The following is a 27328-nucleotide window of genomic DNA, read 5'->3' on the forward strand; positions in this document are numbered from 1 at the left end:
TGCAGAGCTCTGCACAGGATGCAGTGCTGTAACATCACCGCAGAGCTGTAAGCAGGGCACTTGGGAAAACTTTCACAGCAGAGTGAACCCATGTAATGGATGGCCTGGAACAAACTGCCTTAGGAGGCTTTGGAGACCCTGCCATGGGATTTCTGAAAACAGGATGTACTCAGAAACACTCAGATTTACTGATCAGTTTTCCTGTATCTACTGTCTGTCTGTACCTACTGATGTGTCCTGGACCATGGGGATGGATCAACTTTCAAACTATTGCTCTAAAACCTACTTCAGGGGCCTGGGAGGAGAATGTGGTGCCAAGATCAAGTAACGAGGATCAGATATGTTCTACTGATTCTGCTCTGACTGTATTGCTACTTTTAAAAGCAAACTTGCTTCTCTGAATTTCTCAGACTTGCAGTTGAGGTGCCGTCCTTTACCTTGGTGACACTGGCATCAATAGCGCAGTCCCTTTAGACCTCAACTATTCTGCCCAGTCTCTCAACTGAACACAATTGAACACAATACCAAATTGCCCACAAGTATGCTTTAGCCTGGCTCTCATCTGGATAGAAGACCAAAGTAAAGACAGAGACTTGTTATTCCTCATCAAATGATGGTAGATAATTCTGTATATGAATCAAAGCAAAAAAACGCCGCAGTAAATAGAGACATTTGGGCTTCCCACATACAGAAATCCAGAGAAAGGCTTTGGAAGAGCTTCTAAAGAGGCACCAAGGGGAATTAGCAGGAGAATGGACAACTGGAGCAGGAGGTTTCAAAACAGTGTGTCAGCATAGTTGGAAATCTTAAGGACGAAGTACCACTCTTGGCTTAGTGTTCATTGCAGACTTTGGCAAGGACAACTATTGACTGAGGAAATAGCTCACATTCTTTGCCTCACTTAAGCAGTAACTAAAACATTAAAACAATGCTTTATTAAAAATAAAAAAAAGCACTGATCTTCTTTTACAGCTCAAGTTATTCCTACATGCAACGTTTCTGTGTAAAGCATCCAAAAGCACATAAACCACTTGGATGCTTCCCAAAATCTCATCTCCCCATAGGTCTGCTTTGTCAGTGCAGCAGACAGCTGAACACTTAATCTGCTCCAGACTCTCCTGGCTGACAGAAACCATGATCGCAGCACATATCTGATGTAACGTACTTGAAAACACTGTCAGGTTTTTGCAGTTTTTTCCATTCTTGACGAAACCTCACTCCATTAGCACTGCTCTCCAGCCTGTGCCGTTAGAGGTTTGCTTTGTATCTGAGAGACGGTTACATAAAGCATTCCACTCTCTTCTTATAGCATCAGATGGGAGTTTATCTAAGGTGTATTAAGGTTAGTTTCTTAAATAATTAGGAACAGAATAGACTACAATGGAACAGCATAAAGGACTTTTAACGCCAGCGACCAATGCCAAAACCCCTCTAGAATATAAGGAGTGCTTGTGTTTTCACGGGACAGCTTGGTTTTATTTATTAACTCTAGGATTTTTTTCCTCAAGCCAACACTGATGTGTGATGATAATATGCAAAAAATCTACAAGCTAAAATATTTCCAGGAAAGAGTTGTACAAGCTTCATGTATAAAGTTATTATTGATAGAATTAATCGTCAGTCCTGTTTAAAAATGTTCAGCTGGCACTGAATTCAGCAGGATCTGGAATGATGAGAGATTTACTCCCAGTATCCATTGCAAAACTGTTTTGAAATCCTTTTCACATTTTCTAAGAATAAAAGAGGGTACCAAACCTCTTCTATTTGCACCCATGTTCTGCTTTTGTTTTTTTTCAGGTCGCTGGAGTCTTGCATTGCTCCCTACCCTGCTCTCTCTCCTAGGTCTATGCGTCTTGACTGACCTCAATGCAAAATCAGAATCACCCTGTTTTTTTCACTGCTTACCCCTTTATCATTGTTCTTACATGATTATGCCTGGGAACAGAGAGATCTGGTTCTGTGCTTTTGTTATTGTTCCTTCTAATGGATAAAGGTCATTTGTTGCACTTTTCTATAGAGGAAGATCACCACATTTCTAAAACCAGGACTAAACTGATTAATAACCCTGATAATACTCCAAAATTACCAAAGCACAAAGGAGTCACTCTTTTTTTTAAAGGATGGAATAAAAATACTCATTTACAGACTTGAATCTGAAGTTACTAATAAATCTATTTAAATAAGAAAAAAAAAAAAAAGGAGTCCAAACAGAATGCCTCATTTCTTCATTGTTCACCAGTCTGCAATGGGTGAAATTATTCCTCATCTTAAAAAAAACGTCCTGGAAAACTTTCAGATGCCTCATGTTATTGCATCTGTATCACCACGTGACCCCACATCTTGGACTTGTTCTTTGTCACCTCACTTCAGAATGGTGCTGAAGTGTTGCAGAGCTCTGTAAGGTGACTGATGCTGTCGAATGGGTAAGCACCCTGAAAAGGTGTAACGTGGAAGGAGTAACTGGGTGGCAAATTCACAGCATCTCTGTTTACAGGTTTGAGGATTTGCAGCTTGGAACTGGGAGCTGAAGTGCCCTGTTTCCAATGAAACACACAAACATGGGCTGACTTCTCTGTAAAATCAGTTCTGGTCAACTCTGGGTGTTAAGAGTGAAAGACAATGTGAAAAAGCTCCATGAAACTCATATCTCTGTAAGTTTCAGTGACACTGTCGAGACTAATTTTTTTGCAGGGTTCTGCAGCTGCTTGGAGTACAATCTGTGTGTGTATATATACAGTCCATCAGCTGCTTTTTCTCCATTTACAAGGAACAAAAAAAAAATCAGGAAAATGTTTACTTGCTTGAAATCCCACTAATTCTTGTGAATGAGAAATTGTTTTGTTGAGACCTACCAAGCACTGGGCAACATCCCAATAATGACAGCGAGCTCTGCTGCATAGCTAATTGTGTTTTGTGTTCTGCTAAGTTAAACTCGCTGTTAATATTCTTGCAGTATACTCAAAACAAATCTCTCAAACGTAAGTACGTTTGCTTTAGGATGAGAGCACTCCCCTTATACTAACAGAGGGGTTTCCAGGCACAGAAGTGTTTTCTGGCGCGAATATCTACAACTCGAACCACCCTCATAACAACACCGTGGGGGGGAAGCCGAGGCCACGCCGCCGTGTGATGTACCTGCAGTCACAGCGGGAGCAACGGCACAAGAGCCAAGGCTAGAGGAACGCGTGATTTTGCCCTCGAGGCCACGACTCCCGGCCCGGGGCCGACGAGCCGAACGCCCACCGGCAGTAAACGCCTGCACGGCTTCCTCCGCGCCATCCACGTGACAAGGGAAAAAACCGAGTCGCTTATTTTCGGCTCCTGGATGCACCTGACCATCTGCGAGCGCACAGGTGTGCGCTCTTACTGCGCCTGGCAGCCGCTCGTTCTCCGCGCCAACTTGTAAAAACGTCCGTCCTTCCCCCTTCTTCCCACCTTTGACTCGCCTCTCTCCGCGGGGACCGGCGCCGCACACCCCAGCTCTCGGGTCGCCGCCGCACGGCGCAGGAGCGCAGCTCCGCGGTCCCGCGCTGCCGCCGCGCGGTGGAGCAGCGCCGCTGAGCTGCGGATCTGCGCTCCGTCCGCCGTGAGGGCGGCGGCGGGAAGGGCGCGGAGCGGACGGCCGCGACTGCGATCCACAGCCAGGGGACCGGGACCGGCCAGCGTGGGCTCGTGAAAGGCTGTCCTGCCTGAGCAACCTCGTCTCCTTTGCGAGCAGGGGACGGGACAGGCTGTGGAGTAGTCTGTATGGATTGCCTCCCACAGCGTTCTCCTGCAGAAGCTTGGACGAGTGCACTCATCGCTGGGTAGAAAACTGGCTGGGGGGCCGGGTCCCGAGAGTGGTGGTGAATGGGGTTACACCTGGGTGGGAGCCAGTCGCAAGTGGTGCTCCTCAGGCATCGGTACTGGATCTGGAACTGTTCAGTATCTTTACTGATGATTTGGATGGGGGAATTGAGCGCACTCCTGCTATGTTTGCCGACAACAGCAAGCTGGGCAAGTGTGCATCTGCCTGGGGGTAGGAAGCCCTACAGAGGGATCAGGACTGGCTGGATTGCTGGGCTGAGGCCAACTGGATGAGCTTCGGCAAGATCAAGTGCTGAGTCCTGCATTTCGGTCACAAAAATCCTAAACATCACTGCGGTTTTGGAGCAATGTGGCTGCAGAGGAAAAAATTTTGGTGTGTCAATTGACAGCCAGCTGAACACATCTATGATTCTAAGTTATTGTTTGCCACTGCCAGGGACTTCAATTCAGCTGGTAATAGCAGAAGTAAAAACATTTCTTAGTAAATAAGTAATTTTAAAAAGCGCTCTGAAGTTGAACTTCAGTCTCAACTTTGCAGGAACAGCAAACAAATGTAGCACGCTTGTTAGCTGGTCGTGTCAGTGAGACACAGAAACCAGCTGTGCATTAACACTGCAGCTATGGGTCCCTCACAGAAGCATTGTAGAGAAGGATTTATTAATCTGGAGGGCTCAGACCTCTAAAATGTAACTATTGCTATTGTGGGAATCAAATGGTGTTTCTGCTTTACAATAAGATAAGAATTTTTTATTTCATGGCCTCCGCTGCCATAGTTCTTTCTGGAAGCCTACTTTACTTGGAGGGGGTCTCTGATAGTTTGCATCACTTAACCTCTAGATGAACCTTCCCCAGGAATGCACGCTCAGTATATATGTAATATTTTGTCATACACAATGCAAGAATATCCTGCACGAGGTTGATCACATCTGAGAACAAGTGGTGAGATGTCCAGGGAAGCACCTGAAGAGACACTAAGAAGGCACCCTCCTCTCCCCCCTGTGCTCTTTGTTTAAGGAAGACTTTGAAGAAAATCATATCAATGCGACAGGAAGAGCACTGAGACATCTTGGAAACAACAGGATGGCTGCTGGCTGACACCAAGTGACACAGCAATTAACAGATGTAGACCGTGGTAAGATTGTGAACCTGGAGTACCCAGCCAATGGGGAGACGGGGGAGGGGGGGCAGGTAAAAGGGGAAACAAGGTTCAAAAGCTGTCACTGCGTCCTTAGTGATGCTCCTGCTCGCGGGACGCCCGCCGTCGCAATCGCGAATAAAACCTGCTTTTATCATAGATACTGTCCTGACACATTCTTCGGATATTTCCAACACTGTGATCCCCACATATTCATGTTGATCAGGAAATTTTGAAAAGGGTTTTTTTTTTTAAGAATGTAAAATGACGTTCTCTTGAGAAGAGTGTGAGAAACTCCACTTTATTTTATTTTCCCATAAAAAGCCTCATCAACTTCATCTCTGCTTAATGTTAGTAAAATACATTTACCTTTGTAAACATATTTCGTTACTTTTGAAATGTCATGGCACTCTAAAACTTAACTGTTACATCTGTGCAGCTGTCCCCTAACTTGCAATCTCAAAGAATTATTTCTGAGAAAATTAACTTAAATATTTCCCATCAAAATGTTTACTGACAGTATATTCTGTTTCTTTCTCAGCTGAATCTTCTCCATACCTTCCTGTGGCTTCACTCAAAGTTTATGTCCGATTCATTTGCAGTTACATCCTGTTTTGTTCTCCATATCCTGGCGCAAATACCACGGCCGTTCTGGTTCCACAGATTTCTGCAAGTTTTACAGAACACCTGATGCTGACTTACGGAACAGACTCCATAACCACGAGGTAGTTGTAGAGCAGGTGTGTTTATTTGGCTGACCAAGGGAGGATAACTCCTTCCTAGCCTGCATACCGAAGGCAGGTAAACATCTCTATTGCAGAGGGAATACGTGCATATTTATGGTACAAGGAGTGGTTATTACATTTAATTCTAGAAATTCATTACAATATTCCATGTCTATTCTACACTCCAAACTACACCCCCATATTGTATAATGGCCCCATACTGTTTCCATTGTTCGTGCTCAACTGCTCTTACAGTTTTAACAATATAACAGCCCTTTATTCAATGCCTGCAAAATATTTCACCTTTGAGCCAAGCAATATAATCCAAATCCTTTTAGAATGCTTTGTACTTGTGCCAACTTAGCACCAATATTTGCAATGGTCTTCAAAGCTAAGTGTAAAAATATCCCAGAATGTGGGATAAAATAGATTAACTTATCAATACCAAGCAAACACGTACTCTGTACCATAAATACGTACATTCACTGAGCATTCCTGAAAGTTTTCTTCTAAATTAGTTTCACATGGGCCAGTGAAGCTCCTGCTCCTGTTCTGCAAATATCACCATTATTACACTGGTTTTGCTAGCACTTTTTAACTCAAACTCTTGTATTTCTTTGTATCATTTCACCTTACACCAGTTTGTTCAGCACTGCTACAGAAACTCCCTAACCCATGGGTGCCCAACTTTCTGGCTTGCCTGGCCTGCAGAGAGTGAAGAGGAATTGTCTTAGCCAGCATAGAAAATATGTAATAGAGTTAATATAAGGAACAACACTTTTTTTTTTTTTTTTTTTTTTTTTTACTATTTGTTTTTTACTAAAACTTAAAAACTTAAAAAAAAAAAAGCCACCCGAAACCACAAACATCAAACTAGTGGAATATTTAATATTTGACTTTTTTTTTAAACTTTTTTTTTGGTGAAACTAACACACATCTGGTTAGATATAATTGTTTGCAATTCCTAGTGAGTTCTCGAGCTGCTCATCAGAAAGTTTTGGTGAAATTTCACTCTTGGAATGGATTGGGTTGGAAGGGATCCTACAGATCACCCAGCCAACAGGTGCCGCCTAGCGCAGGCTGCCCAGGGCCCCATCCAGCCTGGCCTTGAGCACTCCCATGGATGAGGCACCCGCAGCTCTCTGGGTGGCTGTCAGGGCCTCACCACCGTCTGAGGAAATAATTTCTTCTTAACATCAAACTTGATTTTCCCCTCCTTTAGTTTAAAGCCCTTATCCTATCACTATCAGAACAGCTAAGCAGTCAGTTCCTTTCCTGCTTATAAGCTCCCCACAGGTACTGGAAGGCTGCTGTGAGGTCTTCCCAGAGCCTTCTCTTCCCCAAGCCAAGCAAACCCAAATCCTTCACTCTTTCTGCATAGGAGAGGCACTCCAGCCCTCAGATCATCTCTGATCCTGTTCCAAGAGCTCTTCTTTCCAGTGCATGATGCCCCAGGCCCGGACACAGTGCTCCAGATGGGAGTTTACAACTTTTTGAAGAAATGAGGTAGCACAAGGAAAGAGGGACCAAACTTGCAGAAAGAGAAAATAATAACCACACAGCATAGCTCAGCAAAGGAGATGATGTTCTCAACGTGCAAATTGTCTGTTAGGGCCAGAAACAAACCGTCAGCCCTCCGCTCTATTTCTTTAATCAGTGATATTCCTTGTTTTCTGTTGTATGTATGCATTACTGACAAGCCTCTTGAGTTTAATCTTTTAAAGAAAGTGTATAAAAAGGAAAAATGATTATGCTACAGTGCATGTTTTTAATTAATGCTGAAAGGGACAGTTTTTGCTTTTAGTTGAATCTAAAAAATAGGTTCCAGATTCTCAAAATGAAAGTGGATATTTTGCAAGCCTGCCTACAACAATTTACCAGAAAATCCCAATGATGAAACAGCAGGAAAATGATTTAGCCACACTTTCCACAACATTGAAAGGATAAGAGGAGGAAGTAGTGGTAAGAAGTGGTGTGCTGGACATAATGAAATTACACTGGGGTGCAAGAAAGCAAAATAAATCATCTGTCCATGGAGGTTTTCAAGAAAAGAGTAGACATGCTGAGGAGCATGGTCAAGAGCTGTCCCAGCCATGGGTTGATGGGTGGATTCAATGATCTTAGTGGTCTTTCTAACCTTAAGGATTCTCTGACTCCATGATTCTTGTGAATATAGCACTATGAATTTATTTTATTTAAAGATAAGTCAAGCTTTTGGAGCCATGAAATATGGTTTAGTAGCTTGTGGTACTGGGAATGGGAGGGTGGTTGGACTAGATGATCTTGCAGGTTGTTTCCAACCTTGTGATTCTATGATTCTATGATTCTATGATTCTTTTCATTCCCAGAAGCTACAAAGGGAGCTTCCTGGATGCTCCTCTGTCTACCAAGAGCCCTGAGGACAGCTTTCATAGTCAGCCACCTGCAGTGTTGCCTGAGCACCATGCTCGTGTCAATTCAGACTGTAGTTATCCCCTGATGACTGAAGTTACTGCTGCACAAGAGCAAAGCCTGTATCTCTGAGTCTTAGCAGATTGCAGTGCATTAACTCCTAGTTTAGGAAGAGTCATATGAAGCCTGCTAGAAACCATTTAGAGAAGCCAATCTTCTTCAGATTCTTCCCCCATGGCTTTTCACTTGGTGAACAAGTTCCTCTAAATAAATTAAGACTGTTTCCACTAGAAGGACATCACAGACATGAAACTTGCAGTGTCTGTGAAGCATTCTGTGTGCAAGGAGAAAAAAAATAACAGAAAAATTTTCCACCAGTGTGTCATAATTTGTTTTTCTGGGAGGTTCACCAAAAAAAAAAAAAAAAAGGAGAAGAAACTTTGAGCATTAGCATTAGAGACAACAGGCTGACAGGCCCATTTTATCTCTTCAGTATGTTTCATGACAGTAGGTATTACATGTAATTTAAAAGGTATATATTTTCAATCTGACCAAGTTAAAGTTTTGCTGAAAATTTCTTTGCTGGCTCTCTGCATCTGACTCTGCAGCCTGGAGAGAACAGGCACTCAAAGTAATGTATTTCTGTTCTAGATAACCCTATATCCTTACAAAGTCATACTACGTAGACGTGAAGAGGCTATATAAATAAGCTATATAAATATGTATGTTCACAACAATGTATAGTATTTATTATATCATATGGTATTTGAGCGTGGTCTTTTTGGTAGGAAGAAAGCCAGCTACTACTGATGCAAGTGCATGTATACCAGCCTGAGCAAACTGTGGAAATCCCCAGTTAGAAGGCAAAGATATTCTTATATATGTTCTTATATAAGAACTTGGTTGCTCAACCATGAATATACCCTTTTTTTTTCCCCCTCATTATTTTTATTACATTGCTGTGTGTGTCACTTCTTAATCAGGAAGTGACAACAGGCAGATCTCTGGAAACAAGCAGACTAAGCAAAAAAGCAAACAATTCAGGCAGTAATATTTTTCTCAGTACTCGATTTGAATATTATAGGTATGATAAACTTTTTTGGAGAAGATAATCTCAAACGGGCTCTCCTTTATGCTTCTTGAGATAGATTTCATCTTCAATGACTTTCTTATCTGAATGTGTAGGTAGCTAACCAGACTCACCCCAAGTCCCTCATTTATATAATAAGATCCACCAGACTGTAGCAAATGCTCAACACTTAACATACACAGCAGCTTAATAATGGCAGTCCCAGCATAAAAAGTGAGAAAAAAAACAAGCAAACAAACAACAGCAGACAACCCACCAACAGGATCCTGCAGTTCATTCCTTTTAGTGAAGATTTCTCATATTTTTTTCAAGAGGTCAGTGCTTGTAATGATGTGGTTGAAACTCTTCAGTAGTTCATTTCTGTTCTTACAACTATGTTTTTTGTTATTTTGCAGAAAGGTCTTCCCTAACAAGAGTAAGTTGTGCTTACACAATCTGCCAGTTTTGACTTGGTTTAAGCAACTTGTAAAACAGCACCTTTTCCACATATCTTAACTTCAAAGAATGTCACTGCATAGTGCTACCAGATTTGCCAGTCAAGCAGTTCTTCAGGAGACCTGTTTAGGGGAGATGTTTTTAAATGTGTATTTTAATCATTCATTTTCAGATGCCACTTCCACCTGGATGACCAGATATTTTTGTTGAGAGTCTCCTACAGGTAATGCTTGGCTTTCTTACAAACTCCTGGGTTTCTAATGAACGTATTTACAAAGGGTTTTGATTTGGCAGCAACAGAATGAAAGCTAAATCTCATACTTCACCTCCTGATTACTGCAGGATCTGTTAAAACTGCAAGGGCTAATGTTTTCATTAATAACTTTGAAAGGATCAAAGTTTCGTAAGTAGACCTTTGCTCACAAAAGCGCTGTTTTCTCTTTAGGTGCTCTCTCTTCACACTGCTTACATGACTTATGGATTCTAGCCCAATTAAAAATGTTGTATGTTGATTGAGGCTTCTTTGAACTACACAGGGCAGTGACACTTGAGTTAAGACTGTTGAGAAATAAAGGTAAATTCTTTTTTTTTTTATACTTTGTGTTATTTGGCTGATTTCCACGAAAGAAAAGGAAGCACTCATCTCCTGGAGTGTTGGACTTGATTCCAGTTTGGTGTGCTAATGACCAAATTCAAAGAATATGAACTCAATAAGGTTGGTTTCAGCAGAGCAGTTTCACCATAAGGAGAGAACTGGAAGTCCATTGACGTTTACTGGAGCAATTTGCAGTTCTTTTTTCATGTCACTAAGTGCAAGAGGACTACAGGTAGACTTCATCATATAAACATTTAAAAGGAAGTCAACAGCAATTTGCATCTTTCAGATGCTTTTAAAGTATCTGTTGCTGAAGATTTGCAGGGGAAAAAGTAAAGTTCCACAGTGAAAAACTGTAAATGAAAGCCGGTGCATCTCCAGAAAAAGTGCAATAGTCATAATGCCTTCACTGAGTAAAAGGAGAATGATGTAGGAAAGAAAAGCCTGACCTACTGACAAATATTTGTTACTGCTGAGCTTCACACAAAGACCCATTTAATGCTTGAAGAATGGGATGAGGGGATGAGGAGGTGATGGGATACATTAATTTGAAGACAGGATGATATAAAAAGAAACAGGTGGAAGAAGTGTAGGATTATGACTGAAATAGGGGAATGGAGAGGAGTAAGTGAAGGATGACTGCAAAAGAAAAAGGTGAAAGAACAGGGATAAAATATGGTCTTCCAGCTAGATCTGGTGTTCATACTCAAAGATTGTGTGCTGATCTCCATAGAAGGAGAACTGGGGAGAATAAATCAGGAAGAAGGGCCACAAAGTGACTAAGATGATACAGCGGTCAGTAAAAATGCAGAGGCCTCATCCTGTTGCCTCATCCCTCATGTGCTATAAGTTTCTGTAGGAATAGTTTATGGGCTCCACCCATTTTTTTAGGGCTGCTGACTGAAAATCCTCACTTGAACACCAACCCCCCCTCCCCCCCTCCCCGTTTACTAAAGGCAGATGGCATCTAGAGCAGTATTCTAATCTTCCAGTGAACAAGAAAATGCAGAATTCTTTCTTAATTTGGGACCATAGTAAGTCTCACTGATTTGAAACTTAATTTGGCCTTACATTGGTATAAAAATGTTGATACTGAAGATCTTGGATTTTTTAAAATTCCTTGCTTGATTTCTTTGCTTACATTTTCATGGTTCAGCATTGTGAAGCAGAAAAACACAACGCTCAGGGTCAAGCAAATTGAAGATCCTGCATTTTGCTTTGTATTCACAAAGGCTGTGAAAGTCTGCTCACATTGTCCTATATCCCTGTGTTACATGTTGACAGGAAGATCACCCATCCAGGCCTCTGTCATTTCGCCATGAGCCTTAGTGGAACTCTTTAGGTATGTAGTTAATCTGGAGCTTTAGTGCTTCTCCACCCTGTTTTAATAGTGCATAATATGTCATGATCCAAAACCAATCATAAATTCTTGGGATGTGGACTAGTGTGCCCTTCCACAAAGCTCTTAATACTCTGTTGTTCACAATTACAGGAACTATACATTTTATGGTACTTGTTTAAGATTCCACTATTAAAAAAAAAAGGTGCTGAAAAGCATTAATAAATTTATGTGGTGCCCTTAATCAGCAGAGCTGCTGTCACTGTTAATTTCATAGAACCTACCTGCAGCCAGTAGTTGTGATACTTCTGTTTAGTCATTTCCATAATGACAGATTGAGCTCATGGCTGTTTTCCAAAACAGCATGGCATGAATGTTTGAAGAAATAATTGTCTTTAAACAAAAGAATAAAAGAAATGGGAAGCTGTAGTTTATCTGTAAATTCATGGCATGGATAGCACGATGTTGTGTCTTGATGTATCACCTTAGAATGGGCAAGTTATGTGCCTGATTGGAGTTATTTTCTGAAGCAACCAGTTATATCATCATTGGCTATACACGGGCACTCCAGCGTAGTTTTGTGAAGGTGAAATAATGAACACTTGAATCCTACCAACCTGAACCATAACAAACATGTAAGTACTCATGTCTCACAAGAGTTCTTGAACACACAAGGAGCAAAAAAAATGGCACCTCAGAACCTACATTTCCAAAAATTATTCTGTACAGAACTGGCATAACCAGATTGAGAAATGATGGGAACTCTGCCATCCACTGAGTGCAGAATTCACTGAATATGCGTCAGAGCCCTTGGTATTTGGGTCATCTGAATGCTTCAGCCTCCTGATGCCGTCTCATTCTTCTGTTGTGCATCCTTGCTCTATTAATACTTTGTCTTATGCTGTGGCCCTCCTTCAATGCTGCTACTATTAAAGCTCCCATTTTATTTTACATTTAAATGCAACTAGATTCATTCTGATTATTAGGTGTGCCCTAAACCACAGTACTCTTTTGATATCATCATTATTCCTACTTTCCGGATGTTAATCATGGAATCATGGAATGGCCCGGGTTGGGAGGGACCTCGAGGATCACGAATCTCCAACCCCCTGCCACATGCAGGGCCACTAACCTCCACGCTTAATGCTACACCAGGCTGCCCAGGGCCCCATCCAACCTGGCCTTGAACACCTCCAGGGATGGACGGGGCATCACAGCCTCTCTGGGCAGCTATTCCAGCACCTCACCACTCTCATACTAAAGAACTTCCCCCTGACATCCAACCTAAATCTCCCCTCCTTCATCTTCAAACCATTTCCCCTTGTCCTGCTGTCATCTCCCCTTTCACAGAGTTGCCTCCCCTCCTGTTTGTAGGCCCCCTTTAGGTACTGAAGGCTGCAATGAGGTCACCCTGCAGCCTTCTTCTCTCCAGGCTGAACAAGCCCAGCTCCCTCAGCCTGTCTTCATAGTGGAGGTGCTGCAGCACTCTGATCATCTTTGTGGCCTTCTCTGGACTGTCTCTAACAGCTCCCTGTCTTTCCTGTATTGGGGGTTCCAGACCTTTTTTGGTTAAGACCAAACGTGTTTGCATTTTTTTACATTGTTTTAGCTTGCAAGTGAACCACAAAGCCGAGTTCAGACGGAAGAAGCAGGTGCTCTGTTCTTTTGTGCACTGCTATGAATAGGTTTTAAAATATATTCTTTGGGCACTTTGAATAGCTTATAAGTTTTTTTCACCATCTGCTCCTTGAAATCTCAAAACTTCTGTTTCTGCCTTTCAATATGAACAAATTGAAAAATATGACCAATAGTTGAAATACTGAACTTAATTCTTGCAGTTAGTCAGATTCTATGTGCATTTCCACTCATGTAATGATTGCATTCACTCAGTGAATATGGAATCCTGCAATCATGTTATTGCTCTCCAGATTACCTCCTTGTTCATTCTTGTTCCCTCCTGCATATGGTTCAGGATCTCGCTATCTTTCCCTGTCCTTGATATCAGTGCATAGTCATTAGGTCTATCATATCAATTAATCCTTGCTGGAGGGCTTTATTTTGGGTATTTTACCCAATTCAAAACAAAATACAACAACAACAACAACAACAACAAAACAACCTACTTCTCACAGTCAAACTGATTTTTTTTCAATTTTTTTCTCTAAATACTGAATAGGATGTGTTCCTTGCCCAGTATTTATAAATTTCCAGAATATGTGAGAGACTTTAAATTTCCCTGGCTAAATTAAGTGTAGGTAAAACAGTAGTAAATTTCCTTATCAATTAACATGTTCAGTAGTAGCAAGAAATGTTTAATTAATACACATCTGCACTAGAGATTGTCCTATCTGTTTCTGGTTTCTCTAAATATGGAAAAAAATTTTGTTTTAGAGTTGGTATTTTTTTAAACTGAAAACAATACTGGTGAGAAGTAATCCAATGTGGAACTGTTCCAGCACTCTACTTCCCCAGCATGTGACATTCTAAGAATACAGAAGTAACTCAGACTGCTTGTGTTAAATAACTTGTTTTAAATTAAGTCCTTTGAATTCTATGTAAAACTTTCCCTGAGAAGTTTCTTTAATTAATTGTAAGGACTTTTACCAGCAGTGATTCTGCAATAGTGGAGTGTGGGCCTGACAAGCTAGTACCCTTAATAAGGGAAAACATTATTAATGAGTGCCTGATAAAAGTGTAAACGACACAATGAAGATATTGTTGATAATACTGAAGTCAAGGAGAAAGTGGGTCCTGTGTCTGAAGCAACTCGCTGCATTTTCCACCTTCTACAGGACCTTTTTTGCCTGTTCACCTGTGCCTCTCTCCCTTGTATTAATTTCACTTTCAGAAGGGTGTGCTGAACAGAGAAAGTTGGTGCTGTTTGGACAGCTTCAGCTTTCAGGAAATAACTCGCTGTGCTTGAAAGCACGCTCACACTTCCCACTCACAGTGTGCTTCCTCTCAAGCCCCAGAGTGCTAGCCACATGATTTTAGATAAAAGGGACTTTCCCAGCATCATAGGAGGATTAGGTAATTGTTAATGATTTTTCCCTTCTCTGCTTGGGGGTGAAAGTTTGGCCCAAATCCACAGGTGGTCTCCAATGAAGCTGTTTGTAAGGTGGGCTGTACGTAAAGGCACTCTGCATGAAGTGTTAGGTTTGTGGTCAACCAAATGTGGTCGACCAAAATGTCTGCTTTGTCCTAAAGTCTCTACTCCTTGCCTAGCAATCCCAGCTCTCAGTATCAAAGCCTAGCAGGAGCACAATTAGGCCTTACAAAGTTGTCACTAAACTTGAGGTTTTCTGGATCTTTGACATTTTCTAGCCAAGCCTCCTGCTCAAGGCAGGAGTACTGGCAGTGCTCAGTCAGATCAGCAGTTGCTTTGCCCAGATGAATCCAGAAAATCTTACAGGACAGAGATGCTAAGGCCTGAGTGCTCCATTCCAGTGCTGCATTACCCACTTGGTGGAAAAGCTTGTTCTGGTTTAAACCTCAGAGGTAGAAACACCTTCCTCTGCCACTGGTGGCAAACTGCCCCTATAGAGAAGAATTTAACTCTTCAAAACTGATCTTCAAGTAGTTGTAGACTTGCAGTAGGCCACCACTTAACCTCCTCCTTTGCCTAAGACTAGCTCTTTCAACCTGCTCTTCTATGTTCGTGTGCTCTTGGGCCACAGACAGTCTAGGTACTGCCCACTACATTCTCTCTGATTTCTCAACATATTTATTTGAACCATTTTTTGTGTACTGAAGCACAATGGATTCTCTTCCTATGACTGTACTTTTAATAATAGTCCTGTATACAATTTGCTCCATCATGATGAGAAGCATGCTGTTGGCTCATCATCAGTGTAGTTTCCAGTGTAGCTCCCATACCTCCTTCAGCAGGGCTGTTTTCCAGCCAGTTCACCTTTATTCCTTTGCAAATGAACATCACCTCTATGCTTACCAATCCCCTAACAAGATAATGGCAGTTTCCATCCTGCTTTAAGATCGTTGACTTACAGTGCTTAAGGGGATTCTATACCTGGGATATCGCTTTGATCGACTGCAGAGATGATTGTTGGCTCCAAACACATCTATGATTGGACCTGGTACAATACAGTATTTTTCAGTGCTATATAATCTTTCTTTTCCCTCTGGGGTTCCTCAGTGTGGGGGGAAAAAAAGCAAAAATTTGACCTCTTTTTTTTCTGTCTCATTAATTACAGACAGCTAACAAATCAGTCCAAGCAAACACATCGGCAGTCACCAAGGAGTTACAGTGCTATGTCCTACCAGGAAATTTTAGATGTTTGCTGGCAGCCAATGAAAGGCGAGATAACAATGCTGCTGACTCATGAACAGGAAAGCTCCAACTGCATTCGTAGCAGGCTCACATCTGCAGCAGTATCACTACAACACTGGTCGTCTTTATGCTGGTATTTCTAAAGGTAAGTTGCTGTTTGCTTCCAATTTCTTCCTTTTGGGCATTTGAATATTAGTTTAACTTAGAAGAGTTTCTCACATGCTAAGAAAAATGTCTTCACTGTAAATTACTTTTTAGAGTTATCTTTAAAGTTAGAAACTTGATATAAATATAGGAAATAAGAAAATATTAGGAAAAACTTCTCTGAAAGAGCAGTGATGCAGTGGCACAGCTGCCCAGGGATGGGGGGAGTCACCGTCCCCGGGAGAGTCCCAGAGCCGTGGGGATGTGGCACGGAGCGACGTGGGCCGTGGGCACGGTGGGGGTGGGCTGAGATTGGACCTGGGGATGTGAGAAGTCTTCTCCAGCCTTAATGATTCGGTGATTGTATGAAATGGCTTTATAGTCATCTCCCTCCTGCCCCTAACCTCTCAGGAGACGACGACAAAGTTTTTAAATAATGCAAAAAGCTTGGAAAAAAATCATTAAAAAAAAAACAAAAAAAAACCCAAAACATTTTGTTATTTGATAATGAGATTTGAATTGGGTCCAAGAAGAAAAACGTTCAGAAGAGCAGAACTGTTGGAAAAAATACTGAACTTATCACCTGGGAGTTAGAGTGAGACTTTGTTGTCTGTAACTTCCTTTAACAGTACCGTATTACATCATTAGTCCCCCCAGCTATTGTAGCAGCCTTACTAGAGCCTGGATAAATAACAGAACTCTCATTTTAGATGCTAAAACCAAATCAGTCTGAGTTCAGGTGTGGAAGCAGATGTGCAAATCCAAAGAGAGGAACAATATTCTTCAATGCGATGTGGTTTGTAACAGACTGAACTGGTTTTCATTTTGTTTGCACAAATCACTAGATAAATTGCATTTTGCAAATAAAAAACAGGAGCTGCTGATAGCTTTTCTTTTTATCTAAATTGTGAATTAGCAGTAGCTTAAAAACTTGATTTTTTAAGAACTTTACTTGATTCCATTTCAAGTAGAAACATTCTGGAATGATTTAGGTCCCATATTCATTGTACAGGCTTCTTTGTACTATGTTTGGAGTTCTTAGTAAATTATTTTGATTATTTACAAGTTTATTTGTTTTATTATAGAGCAATATGAGACAGATTTTTTTTTTTCCTGTCAGCCTTCTGACTGCCTCATTTTTACTCAGGGTTTGTAGATTTGCATGGTTTGTCTCTGCAATTTAAGGGATAAGTGGCTTATCTGGAAACTTACATTAATTCAGAGAAACCTTTTCTAAGTTTATGAGACTACTAACGTGTCTTCCAGTGTCATGTCTAAGTGGAATATCTAAGGTAGTGATTGCTTTCAAATTACAATAATTTTAAAAAGTAAGTGGTTCAACCGTGCTGTCATTAAAATCAAACAGTGTTGAAGCTGAGCTGGCCAACCAGCTGCTGTACTTTTATTTACATTTTGATTGTAGTTAGATGAGATATTGAATAATTGCCCATTTTTTCATGAGAATCAGCGAAACTCTTTCTTTCTGACATTTAACTGTTAGATACTAATTCTTTGTCTACATAATTCAGTATCATTTTAAAACATATTATTAATAATAACTATATATTTCAAATGATCAGGTAGAAACAATAAGCAATTATTTAGCACCTCACAGCCCTGGATGGCAAGTTATGTCCTGAGCACTCTTCTGCAGTTAAGTGTAATTTTCCTGTATTTGTAAGGAAGATCTGACACTGAGTGGTGAAGGGAAGGCTTTAGGGTTGGGATAGGGTTGTTCAGTGTGTAAGAGGTGGCACAATGCCACTATGCTTTGGCAGCAGTGAAAACAAACAGGCCTAAGAACTTTTTTGTCGTTCTTTTCCCCAAGTCAGCCTGTAATAGCCCAGGAGGGTTTGATTGCTTTACCTCAGCCAGGACAGGCTCAGGTTTTGCACTGAAAACCTTTCGTATTTCGTGGAACACTCACATCTCCGTGAAGCTGCTGACCAGCAAGAACACTACAGAGCAGTATGTACCTCATTGACCATGCAGTGATGGTACCAGCACCAATCATGGTGTGCTCAGGTTCATCCAGTCCCTAAACACCTCTCCTTCCTAGAAATCCCCACTCAAGAGGCAGCTTGGAGGCAGTTATATTGAGAAACAAACTCTACATTTTTTTTTTCTCTTCAAAATTTATAGAAGCTGAGCTTATTCCTGAAGACATTATGTCTACTGTAATGATGTCTGCAGACTCTGACCAGTGATACTCGGCATGCCATGTATGGTGTGACTTTTTCTGGAGGACCCTGAAGAGATTTCAGTTGAAGCTTGTCTAAACCAGCAAGTCCATGGGAAGGAGCAGAGCGATAGGATGAGAGAGGGATATAAGTCAGGGTTACAGGGCAGGAGATGTGCGTACATGCACAAGTTACAAAACCAAACCTCAGTAGCTGTTGGGCTCCACCTAGCCACTGCAGAATTCCATGTGGTGACAGAGGCACAGAAAGATTCCAAGAATAACCCTAAGATACTGTTGATGAGGCAAGATGAAGGTATTTTAGGGAGTGCACTGACTCTGTTTGTCAGAGATAATGATGTGCAACAACGATCTAGTTAAAACTACTTAGCTGAGAATATTGCAATTATAAGTTTCTGAGGACAGTATGGGGAAAAGCTTGATTTTTAAAATCCAGCATTTCACATCTTTCTCCTCCCTTTGAATTCCAAATCCTGCTTCAGATGGTGTTCTTACGTTCATATAATCATGGAATCACAGAATGTTTGTGTTGTAAGGATATTAAAGCCACCTAGTTCCCCACCCCCACCTGGCCCTGACCACCTCCAGGGATGGGGCACCTTGGGTTCTCTAGGCAGTAATGCCAGTGCCTCACCGCCCTCTGAGTAAAGAATTTCCTTCTAACATCTAATCTAAATCTCCCTCTGTTAGTTTAAAGCGATTCCCCCTTGTCCTACCATTGCCTGACCGTGTAACAAGTCAGACTCTTTCTTGCTTATAAGCTCCCTTCCAGTACCAGAAGGCCAACGTGAGGTCTTCCTGGAGCCTTCTCTTCCCCAGGTAAACAAACCCAACTCCCTCACCCTTTCCTCACATCAGAGCTGCTCCAGCCCTCTGCCCATCTCAGTGCCCTCCTCTGGACTCCAAGAGTTCCACGTCCTTCCTGTGCTGGACGCAGCACTGCAGATGGGGCCTCACAAGGGCAGAAGAGAGGGACACAGCCTCCTCTCTCTCCCTGCTGCCTTCCCCATTAATGCATCCAGAGTTCTTTCACATTATGTTAAAATGTGAAAGAACACATGGTATTGCTTAATTTTCTTACGGTTGTTTGGAAGATGATATAGTACTGGTTTTAGTGGTAGAATTGTATTAGCCTGTATTCAGCCACATAGTTCTCTCTCATTTCCACAGCCTCCATGATCCCATCTCTAGCTGAAATTTCCTGCAGTCTAAACTGCCACTCACTTCTGTTATATTTTACAGGGAATGGAAGTTGCTGCTTCAGGATACAGCAAATATCAGATGCTGTAAGTCTGAACATCTCCTGCCTTCTCTTGGGATTTACCTCTACCAGGGACTTTGGGGATGGTGATTGAGGATCAGTGGATCCCTTCACTCACTCATCCATGAGGTATGTAAGGTCTTTTGTGACAAAACTAACTACAAGCTAACCCAAAAGAGAACAACCAGCATGTAAATTACGGACAATAATCACAGTTGCAGTCAGTCTGCTATTTGAATCAGTCTTGTATTTTTGTTTACTGTCAAATGAAAGTGTGAATAGTAACAGTTTCACCGTACACAAACCTGTACTTTGTGTTTCTCAGCATCAACTGTACCCAGATCTTCCGTTTCTGTCACTCATAAGGATCCTGTCAGTTGTAGCTGAAGGGCTGCATTACCTACACAGCCTCCAGCCTGCTGTCTGCCACTGCAGCCTGAAACCTTCCAACATCTTTTTGGATGCACAGTGCAGAGCCAAGGTGGGAACACACTTGAGAACTATAAACAGTGCGACTCGTCTGCCATTTTCATAAAGACTAGATTTGCACAGCAAGAGTGGAGGCTTATTGTCATTCATTTCCAACTTGTAAATCTTTTTTAATTTTAGATGCTTAGATATAACTCAGTGCATGAGATAGGTGTGTATCTAGACAGCAGCGCAGTAAAGAAAGCAAAGGATTGTATGTCAAATAATGCTTTGGTGCATGTAAACTACGTGTACATCCATCATACATTAATATTTTCCTAGGTAGCATTTCAGTAAAAGCACATTTTATGTGGAAACCTGGCAGAAGAGGGAGTAAAACACTGTGTGGTTCAGATATGAGTTTATCATAGAATTGCTTCTTCCCCTACAGGTTGCTTTGCTTCTAACTCATCTGTAGTCTGCTTTCTCCCTTCTGGTAGATTCTTTGCTTCTGCCTCTAGTCTAAAGACCAAGGGGTTTTTAATCAAATAACTGTTTTAGATCATCTGAGTTGTAGATTATGCACATACATCACGGTATCACCAGAATACCTCCTAGGACATTAGGAAAGAAAAAAATACTAGGAGCTCCAGCAAAATTTGCTGGAAGTAAAGAAACACAGTGGGTCAGAATCAAGGTTTTGATAGGTTAACTGTCTGATATGCTGGTGAGTACCTAATGTAATGTCTTGCTTTTTCAGTTGCTATTTAGATTAGTTGAAAACAAAACAAAAGTGATGGAGAAAGGAGAACAGAATGCTCTGAAGTTCACAAAAGCAACTGTAGTTAACAAAAAACTTGTAATCCTTATGAATCCTATTGAAATAACATCTATCTTTATTTATCTACCTTGATTTATTTTATAAGAGCTTGTTCAGTTCAAAACAAAGCTTAATAGTGCAAGAGAAAGAAGCTCTTCAGATTAAGAATTATTTGGATAGACTTAGGAAAACTCCTTTATTAAATCAAGAAATGTGCTCTTTGAAATGATGGGAACATAAATATTGATTCTGAACTAATGAATATGATTTTTTTTTTTAATTTCAGTTTTGTTATATTGTGCTGGGAGAGCATAGGCAGACAGAAACCCTTTGAAGGTATTTTTCTATTGCTCACATCTGATTTTTATTGCAGTGGTGTTTCCTACAAATTCTTTTACTGTAGAGAAATGACGACACCAACAGCATTGCCTGTTCAAACAGGCCTCTGCCTTTTGTTACAGTTAGAGCACAGTTTGTATAAAGCATGATGTAACAATTGCCACAGTCTAAGAATGATCCCCCATCCATAGTGGTGGGCACCAAAGAAAGACTTTGTTGCTATTGGCTCAGTTCTGTATGACAAAGCTGATTGAAGGTCTTCTGCATTTTGCAGGCTGAGAAGTGCAATAAAAACACTGTGTAGAACAGTAGGGTGCAATTCACACAGCTTTCACCACTGTCATCTCGTGGCTGCACCTCTTCTTAGCACTGATACACACTGCGAGGCTTTATCTAGAACTGCATCTATTATTGAGAAATAATAAATACACGTATATCTGCGGTATTAATTTGACTTATTGTTTGTACAGAGCTCTTTGTCCAGAAGTGGCCTGTGGCAAAAGGTGGCTATGGTCATTTCAAACACCAGCGCATCTACTAACAAGAGCGTAAATTTATTTTTACTTTAGCCTTAAAAACAGTCTTTGCTTTAACACATGTGAAATAACTTATGCTAAATATTGTTTTAAGAGCACAGGATCTTTGGTATTTATTGCCTACTGGCATATATTTGGTATTTATTTATTTCCTACATGTTGCAGGACAAACAGCCCCACTGGGAGCTTTGACAGGGATCTGTAACAGCTTACAGCCTGCCAATTCAGAGAAGTTTATATCAAGCAATTTGCCCAGGAGGAACAGACTGCTCCACTTTGTTGCTGTGTGCTGTCATCAAGAACGAGATTACAGGCCACGTGCTGCAGGTAGCATTCAGGATTTACTTTCTTTGTAGGGTTTGTGATGGAGATAGTCTTGCTGGGCAGATTTCTCTGGCACTCTAAATCGATGGCATACCAACTGAAGTGGAAGGCAAACAGCCTTCAGATTATTGTCAGAGTGCTGTAGACTTTTTTCAGCTTTTTACAAAAGTAGGAAACCAAGACTGTTTAGTACAATGTAGTAAATAAAAACATAAAAATAGCCGCTAAAGGAGGGTATATTATTATTAGCTCATGTATTATTTTAACAAAGATTGACCTGTCTTAAGCATTTATGTCCATTGCATAAGCAGTTCCATTCGAGGTGTGCTAACAGTTCCACTAACATCAATGGTGTGGTTATCCTAAAAAAAACACACACAAAACCAAACAATGAACCAGACAAAAAACAGCCAAGAAATTGTGATATTTGAAGCCTGGTATACAAATTGATTCTTCCAAAAGTCGTATGTAATCCTTCTGCAAGTGCATGTCTGTATCGACATCTGTAAGAAACACTGATTTTGAGTAAATGATCTTCAACAACACATTCATAAAGAAAACCAAAGGTTGTATGAGGTAGAAGCTGTATTTAAACTGATCTAATTTAGTTCATTTGGCTGCTCAGCGAAACAGTGAAGTTAATATTCAGTTGCATAATTAATGAAGTTTGTTGCAAATATTGATGCCTAAATACATACAACGATGCCTAAATACATGCAACATGGTACATCTATAATGCTTTATTCCTCCTACAGAAAGTGCAGACCTTCTAAATGGGGTTTTGATGAGTATAAGTAAGAAGGAAATTTCCACCGCAGTCTACAATCTGATGCATGCAAAGGTGTGTGCAAAATTAAGTTTTGTTACTTGATTTTTTGATTGCAATCTTTGCAGTCCAAAACAGAAGAGCTTTTGAACTTATCGCTTTAGTGGACATGCTGGAGAATACCCTTTGGCACCTCAAGTTCATTCAGGAATTGTAGAAAATACATACTGTGAGCTATTCTGGCTGGTCCCCTCTAGAAACCTCATCAGTTGCTACCTGAGGTCACAAGAACAGTAGTGTCTTTCTGGTCACAAGCTATAATCAAATACAGCTTGCTATCTCTCTGTTTCCATGCATGTCTGCATTTATTATATATTATTACATAATGTATAATGTATATAATATTACATGTTACATTATACATGTAAAATATACATAATATTATATATTATATACATTATTGCCACGGGAAACCTGGTACAAATCTGACTGCCATAAATGCAGCTATATCTATCAAACTTTGATAGACATAGTGAGGAAACTACATGGGCATGTTTCAGCCCTTGAACAAGTCTTCTGACTCCATTTGACCTTGCAAAACCCATTCTGTGTGGTTGGTTCTGTTGCTGTGTTATGTGAGCTCCCAAGTTAAGGCATACCAGATTATTTTTATATGTTACAATCATATTCTGCAATTATAAAATAGATTTGCATGACACTTTAATGGTTGGCACAGTTATGGTCCAAGTCATTTTATTACTCCTGAAGCTTATAGAATATTTGGTAATACATCCCTAAAAAATTTAGCACTTCAGTCCTCTTTGAGTAAGGTTTTATTTTTCTATTTGCTAAATCAAAAACAATCATTATTATTGTTTAAATAACTGGAGAGACAGTATGTTCAAAATGACTGAAATAGCTACCAGAGATATTTAAAATGGATTAATTCATAAGTGCTGAAGGGCAATGAGTTGAACCAATCTGCTGCAGATGTACAAAATGGAAAAAAGTTTTAAGTATCAACGTATCCTTATAGCAGACATCATTTGGTATGCTAAACACAGGATGCTCCTGCTATGTGTATACTTGAAGGACATGTTATAGCTAGCCCAATATACGTGTCTCAGTACAGGGCTGCTCTCCCCTTCTAGTGCATAACCCAAAAACTAGACTTAAAATTGAAATGAGAGAAGCAGTAATGGAGTAAAGTCAGGTTCTACACCCACTTACATGCTAAAATGCAAAGTTGCTACCAAGTTGTTCAATGCAGTTCACTATTATCCTGCATCAGCTTGCCCAACAGTATGACATACTTGACATCCTTGTAAATTGTCAGTGTCAGTGTAAGTTCTTGCTCCTTACAACTGTAATTGAGCAAGCATTCTGCATTCTTACTAGTGCTCCTGTACTGTTTTTTTTTTTCCCAGGAGACAGCAATTAATGCATGCAGAGGTTCAGAAGTATACACTTTGCAGACAGGCCTACAGAACTCAGAGGTAAGTACATGGCATTTATTTGAGAATCTTACAAGAGTCTTCTTGCTTCTCCTGCCAGAGCTGACACTGCATAATATAAACACAGTAGGGCAGGATGTCCCCTTTATTTTGTCCCTAACAAGGACATCTACAACTGGTTAAGCAACAAAACCCTGTTTTACCCTCCTACAAGCAGCAGACTCTGTTGCTTTTGCAGAAAGACTCTCCACTTGAAAGCCACTTTGAACCTCTCCTTCATGAGGATGTCCCAGTGAAATGGCAAAAACCTGATTTTCCTTGTGCTGTTTTCAAAATGGCAGCTGGGAACAAAGACCAAAAAAAGCTTGAATTCTAGCATATGCAGCTCCTTTTCTTGAAGAATAAGGATAACTGCTCTGTGATCACTCTGCAGCATACCACTAACAACCATTTTCAAAGTGATATTGGCACTTGCTGCAGGCCTGCCAATACAAAAGGGCCAAAGCTCATGTACCTGGATAAGAGCGAACTTTAGCTAGACAATTTGTGTTCTGTGAATGGTCATGGCTGCTGGCAGCACAAGCTGCAGAATCAATTTAGGACAGCCATAACACCTTGGACAGTTAGCCTACAGGTCTGTGCTGCCACAGCAGCCTGGGCGACTAGATGAAGTTGAATTAGTTTGTCTACAGGCTGAACAACTGCCTGCCCACCCTTCCCAGAACTGTGAAATAACTGCTTGCAAACAGTTTTGAAAGAAAGTTTCCAAGATAATTCTCCATTTTAATTTTTTTCAGGTCATCTGTCAACAAAAGCTCACCCAAGTAATGAGCAAGAAAGTCCCTCCTGTAGTACCAAGTTCGTCACCTGTTCTACTTGGTAGCAGTACAAATATTGCAGGAAGCAAAAATATTCTTGAGGCTGATCTGACAGGTCCTATCACACAGCACTCAACAAAGAAAGCTCTCTGCCTGCAAACATATTCAGCTCCAACTATACCAAGGAAAATTACTACTATTTGTTCCACATACACATGTATTTTTCAAGTGCAGTTGTCCCTTTTTAGAGCTTTGCTCTCTACTGGTATCATTCAAAGCATGAGCTCACTGCAGAAGTGCTTTTTCAGTATTCCTCATTCCTTTGGAAACAGAAGTTGAGCCACAGGAAATCAATTCACTTATAATAACACCTGCATTCCCAAGCATTTTACTTCTTATCAATAGCTGCCAGACTTAGAATAGAATTTTCTGGAACTTAAGAAACAAATCCACATAGAATTCCTGAAAAACACAGAAGCATGTTATAGTATATGCCAAAATCTTCCCAGGAATAGTGTCCTATTATCAACTGCCCAAAGAACAGCTAGTAATAAAAAGGTGCTCTCAAGTTAGTCAGATGATACACGTTATGTTCTGTTGCTGTTCAATGTAAGGGTCTCATCTTGTTCATTTTAAACTTTTTTTTTTTTTTTAGATTACCCACACTCTGACAAAAGAAAGCCTTTTTGTACTCTGCCCTTATCTGGTCCAACTGCAGGCAGAGAAAACTGTCAGCATAAGGATCCACCATGGGCAGTCCACAGTCCACAAACTGTGCAACCTGAACAACCAGTGACTGGTAAGAGTCCACTTCCAGTTTGAGAGGGCAGTATTCTCCCAGACCAGATCTTATTCAGTGGTTACATTGTTCAGAGATGTACAGAAATAGATAATCTTCTTCTGAATTATCTGGCATGATGTCTACTGTAGTTTAGTGCAAAAACTCTTCAGACAGTGCTGTGTCACTGCAGTATTGCTGTATGGCCCTCATGTTTTCAGAAAAATAGGCACTGCCCATTGAGAACACTGGCTTGTTCTTTCCTTGGATCATATTCAGGTTGAGAATGAGCCTGAAAAGATTGTAGTAAAAACACAGAAATTGTGTCACATCATTAATTGCTTATTAAAGTATGGGCATCTTTTTTCTTTTGTGGTTTTAAGCTGAGTATTTCATACAGCTAAAAAGTGCTGCTGACCGTAGAAAAGGGTGATGAAGAGAACAGGATAACTACGTATTTCCTTCCTTACGTGGTCTCAGATTTTGCTACTGAGCTGGAAACTGATCATAGGAAAGCTTCTGACTTGTGAAGCCTGTCTCTACCTGCAGGTGAAAAGCTCGGTTTCTTGCTTTGCTTGATTGATTGTTTCAAATTGGCCAATTCCTGCATCTGGTTGCTCATTTATTTCAATTTACTACTCAGTGATGGCATAATTTCAGGATAAAGCAGTAGACTAGTATGTGCAGGAAAAGTTCATGTCAGAACTCTACTGTCAGCACTCTGAAATCAGAATGAGAGAGGCACATTCTCCACAGTAACGATGGTCTTTGGTTATTAGTTTTCTCTTGATTTACAGTACTTAACTGTACAATTAAAACCTGAATGTCAGCACTGAATACTCTGAAAGGTACGAGCCTCATCAGTTAGTGAAGAGGAAGAACCCAGTGCTCTTGATCACTTTTGCCAAAAATATTAGTTTTGCTATTAGTTTGGCTTTGATATATATTCATGTTCCTGATTTCACAACACATTTCAAACAGACTTACTATTCTGGACTACCTGTTAGCTGTTCTTCCATGTTCTACAAGACAGCAGTTTCTCAATGATGTAGAGACAAACTGCTCTGCACAAGGTTTGTTCATGCTAGGAGGAATGAATGCTAGGATGAAATTCTCCCCTTACACAATCCAAGCAGTCTTTAGAAACACTGATTTTCTGGAATAGGATCCTCATGATTTTTGATGGGAATTCATTGTACTACTTGTGAACAAAGGACACAGACTAACTCTTCCTTTCTTCTTTCTCAACTGAGATTAAATTTCTACATGCATCAGTGTTGATGCTGTCACTTGCTAACACCCTCTGGAAGAAAAGAGTACTTAGTACATCTTGTTTGCTTTTCTTTTTCACCAAGGCCCTTGCTGCAAAGGCAATTGCAGTCAAATACTGGCCAGCCACAGAGGAATTATCCTGAGCTGCATGACAGAAGGACGCCTCAACCACATCCTTGACACCCTTCGCTCACAGCAAATGCTGTCCCGAACAGATTATGAAACAATAATCTCTTACCCCACAGTGACCAGCCGTGCTCGGGCACTGCTAGATATTTGCCTCTGCCTTGGAGAGAAGGCAGCAAAGGTTGTAGTGACAGTTCTAACAGTGAACAAACGCCGTCCTCTGGCACGAGGCAGCCGTTGCATAGGCTGTCCTGAGACAAACAGGCTGCTGCTGTGA

The 27328-nt window shown here is 40.8% G+C and overlaps 1 protein-coding gene across 1 annotated transcript; it reads left to right on the plus strand.

The window, feature by feature from the left end:
• Positions 1-244: 244 nt before the first annotated feature.
• LOC306951050 (receptor-interacting serine/threonine-protein kinase 2-like) lies at positions 245-27328 on the plus strand (the record flags this gene model as incomplete). Its single annotated transcript, XM_079541452.1, is given in 15 exon segments — positions 245-324; positions 3142-3402; positions 17778-17803; positions 17806-17917; positions 19392-19497; positions 19501-19539; positions 19736-19891; positions 20579-20643; positions 20925-20974; positions 21679-21840; positions 22593-22678; positions 24031-24099; positions 24855-25020; positions 25594-25674; positions 27009-27328. Coding segments are annotated over 15 exon segments (1779 nt in total).

This window comes from Tetrao urogallus, assembly GCF_951394365.1.
Source record: "Tetrao urogallus genome assembly, chromosome: 12".
NCBI classification, from domain to species: Eukaryota; Metazoa; Chordata; class Aves; order Galliformes; family Phasianidae; genus Tetrao; species Tetrao urogallus.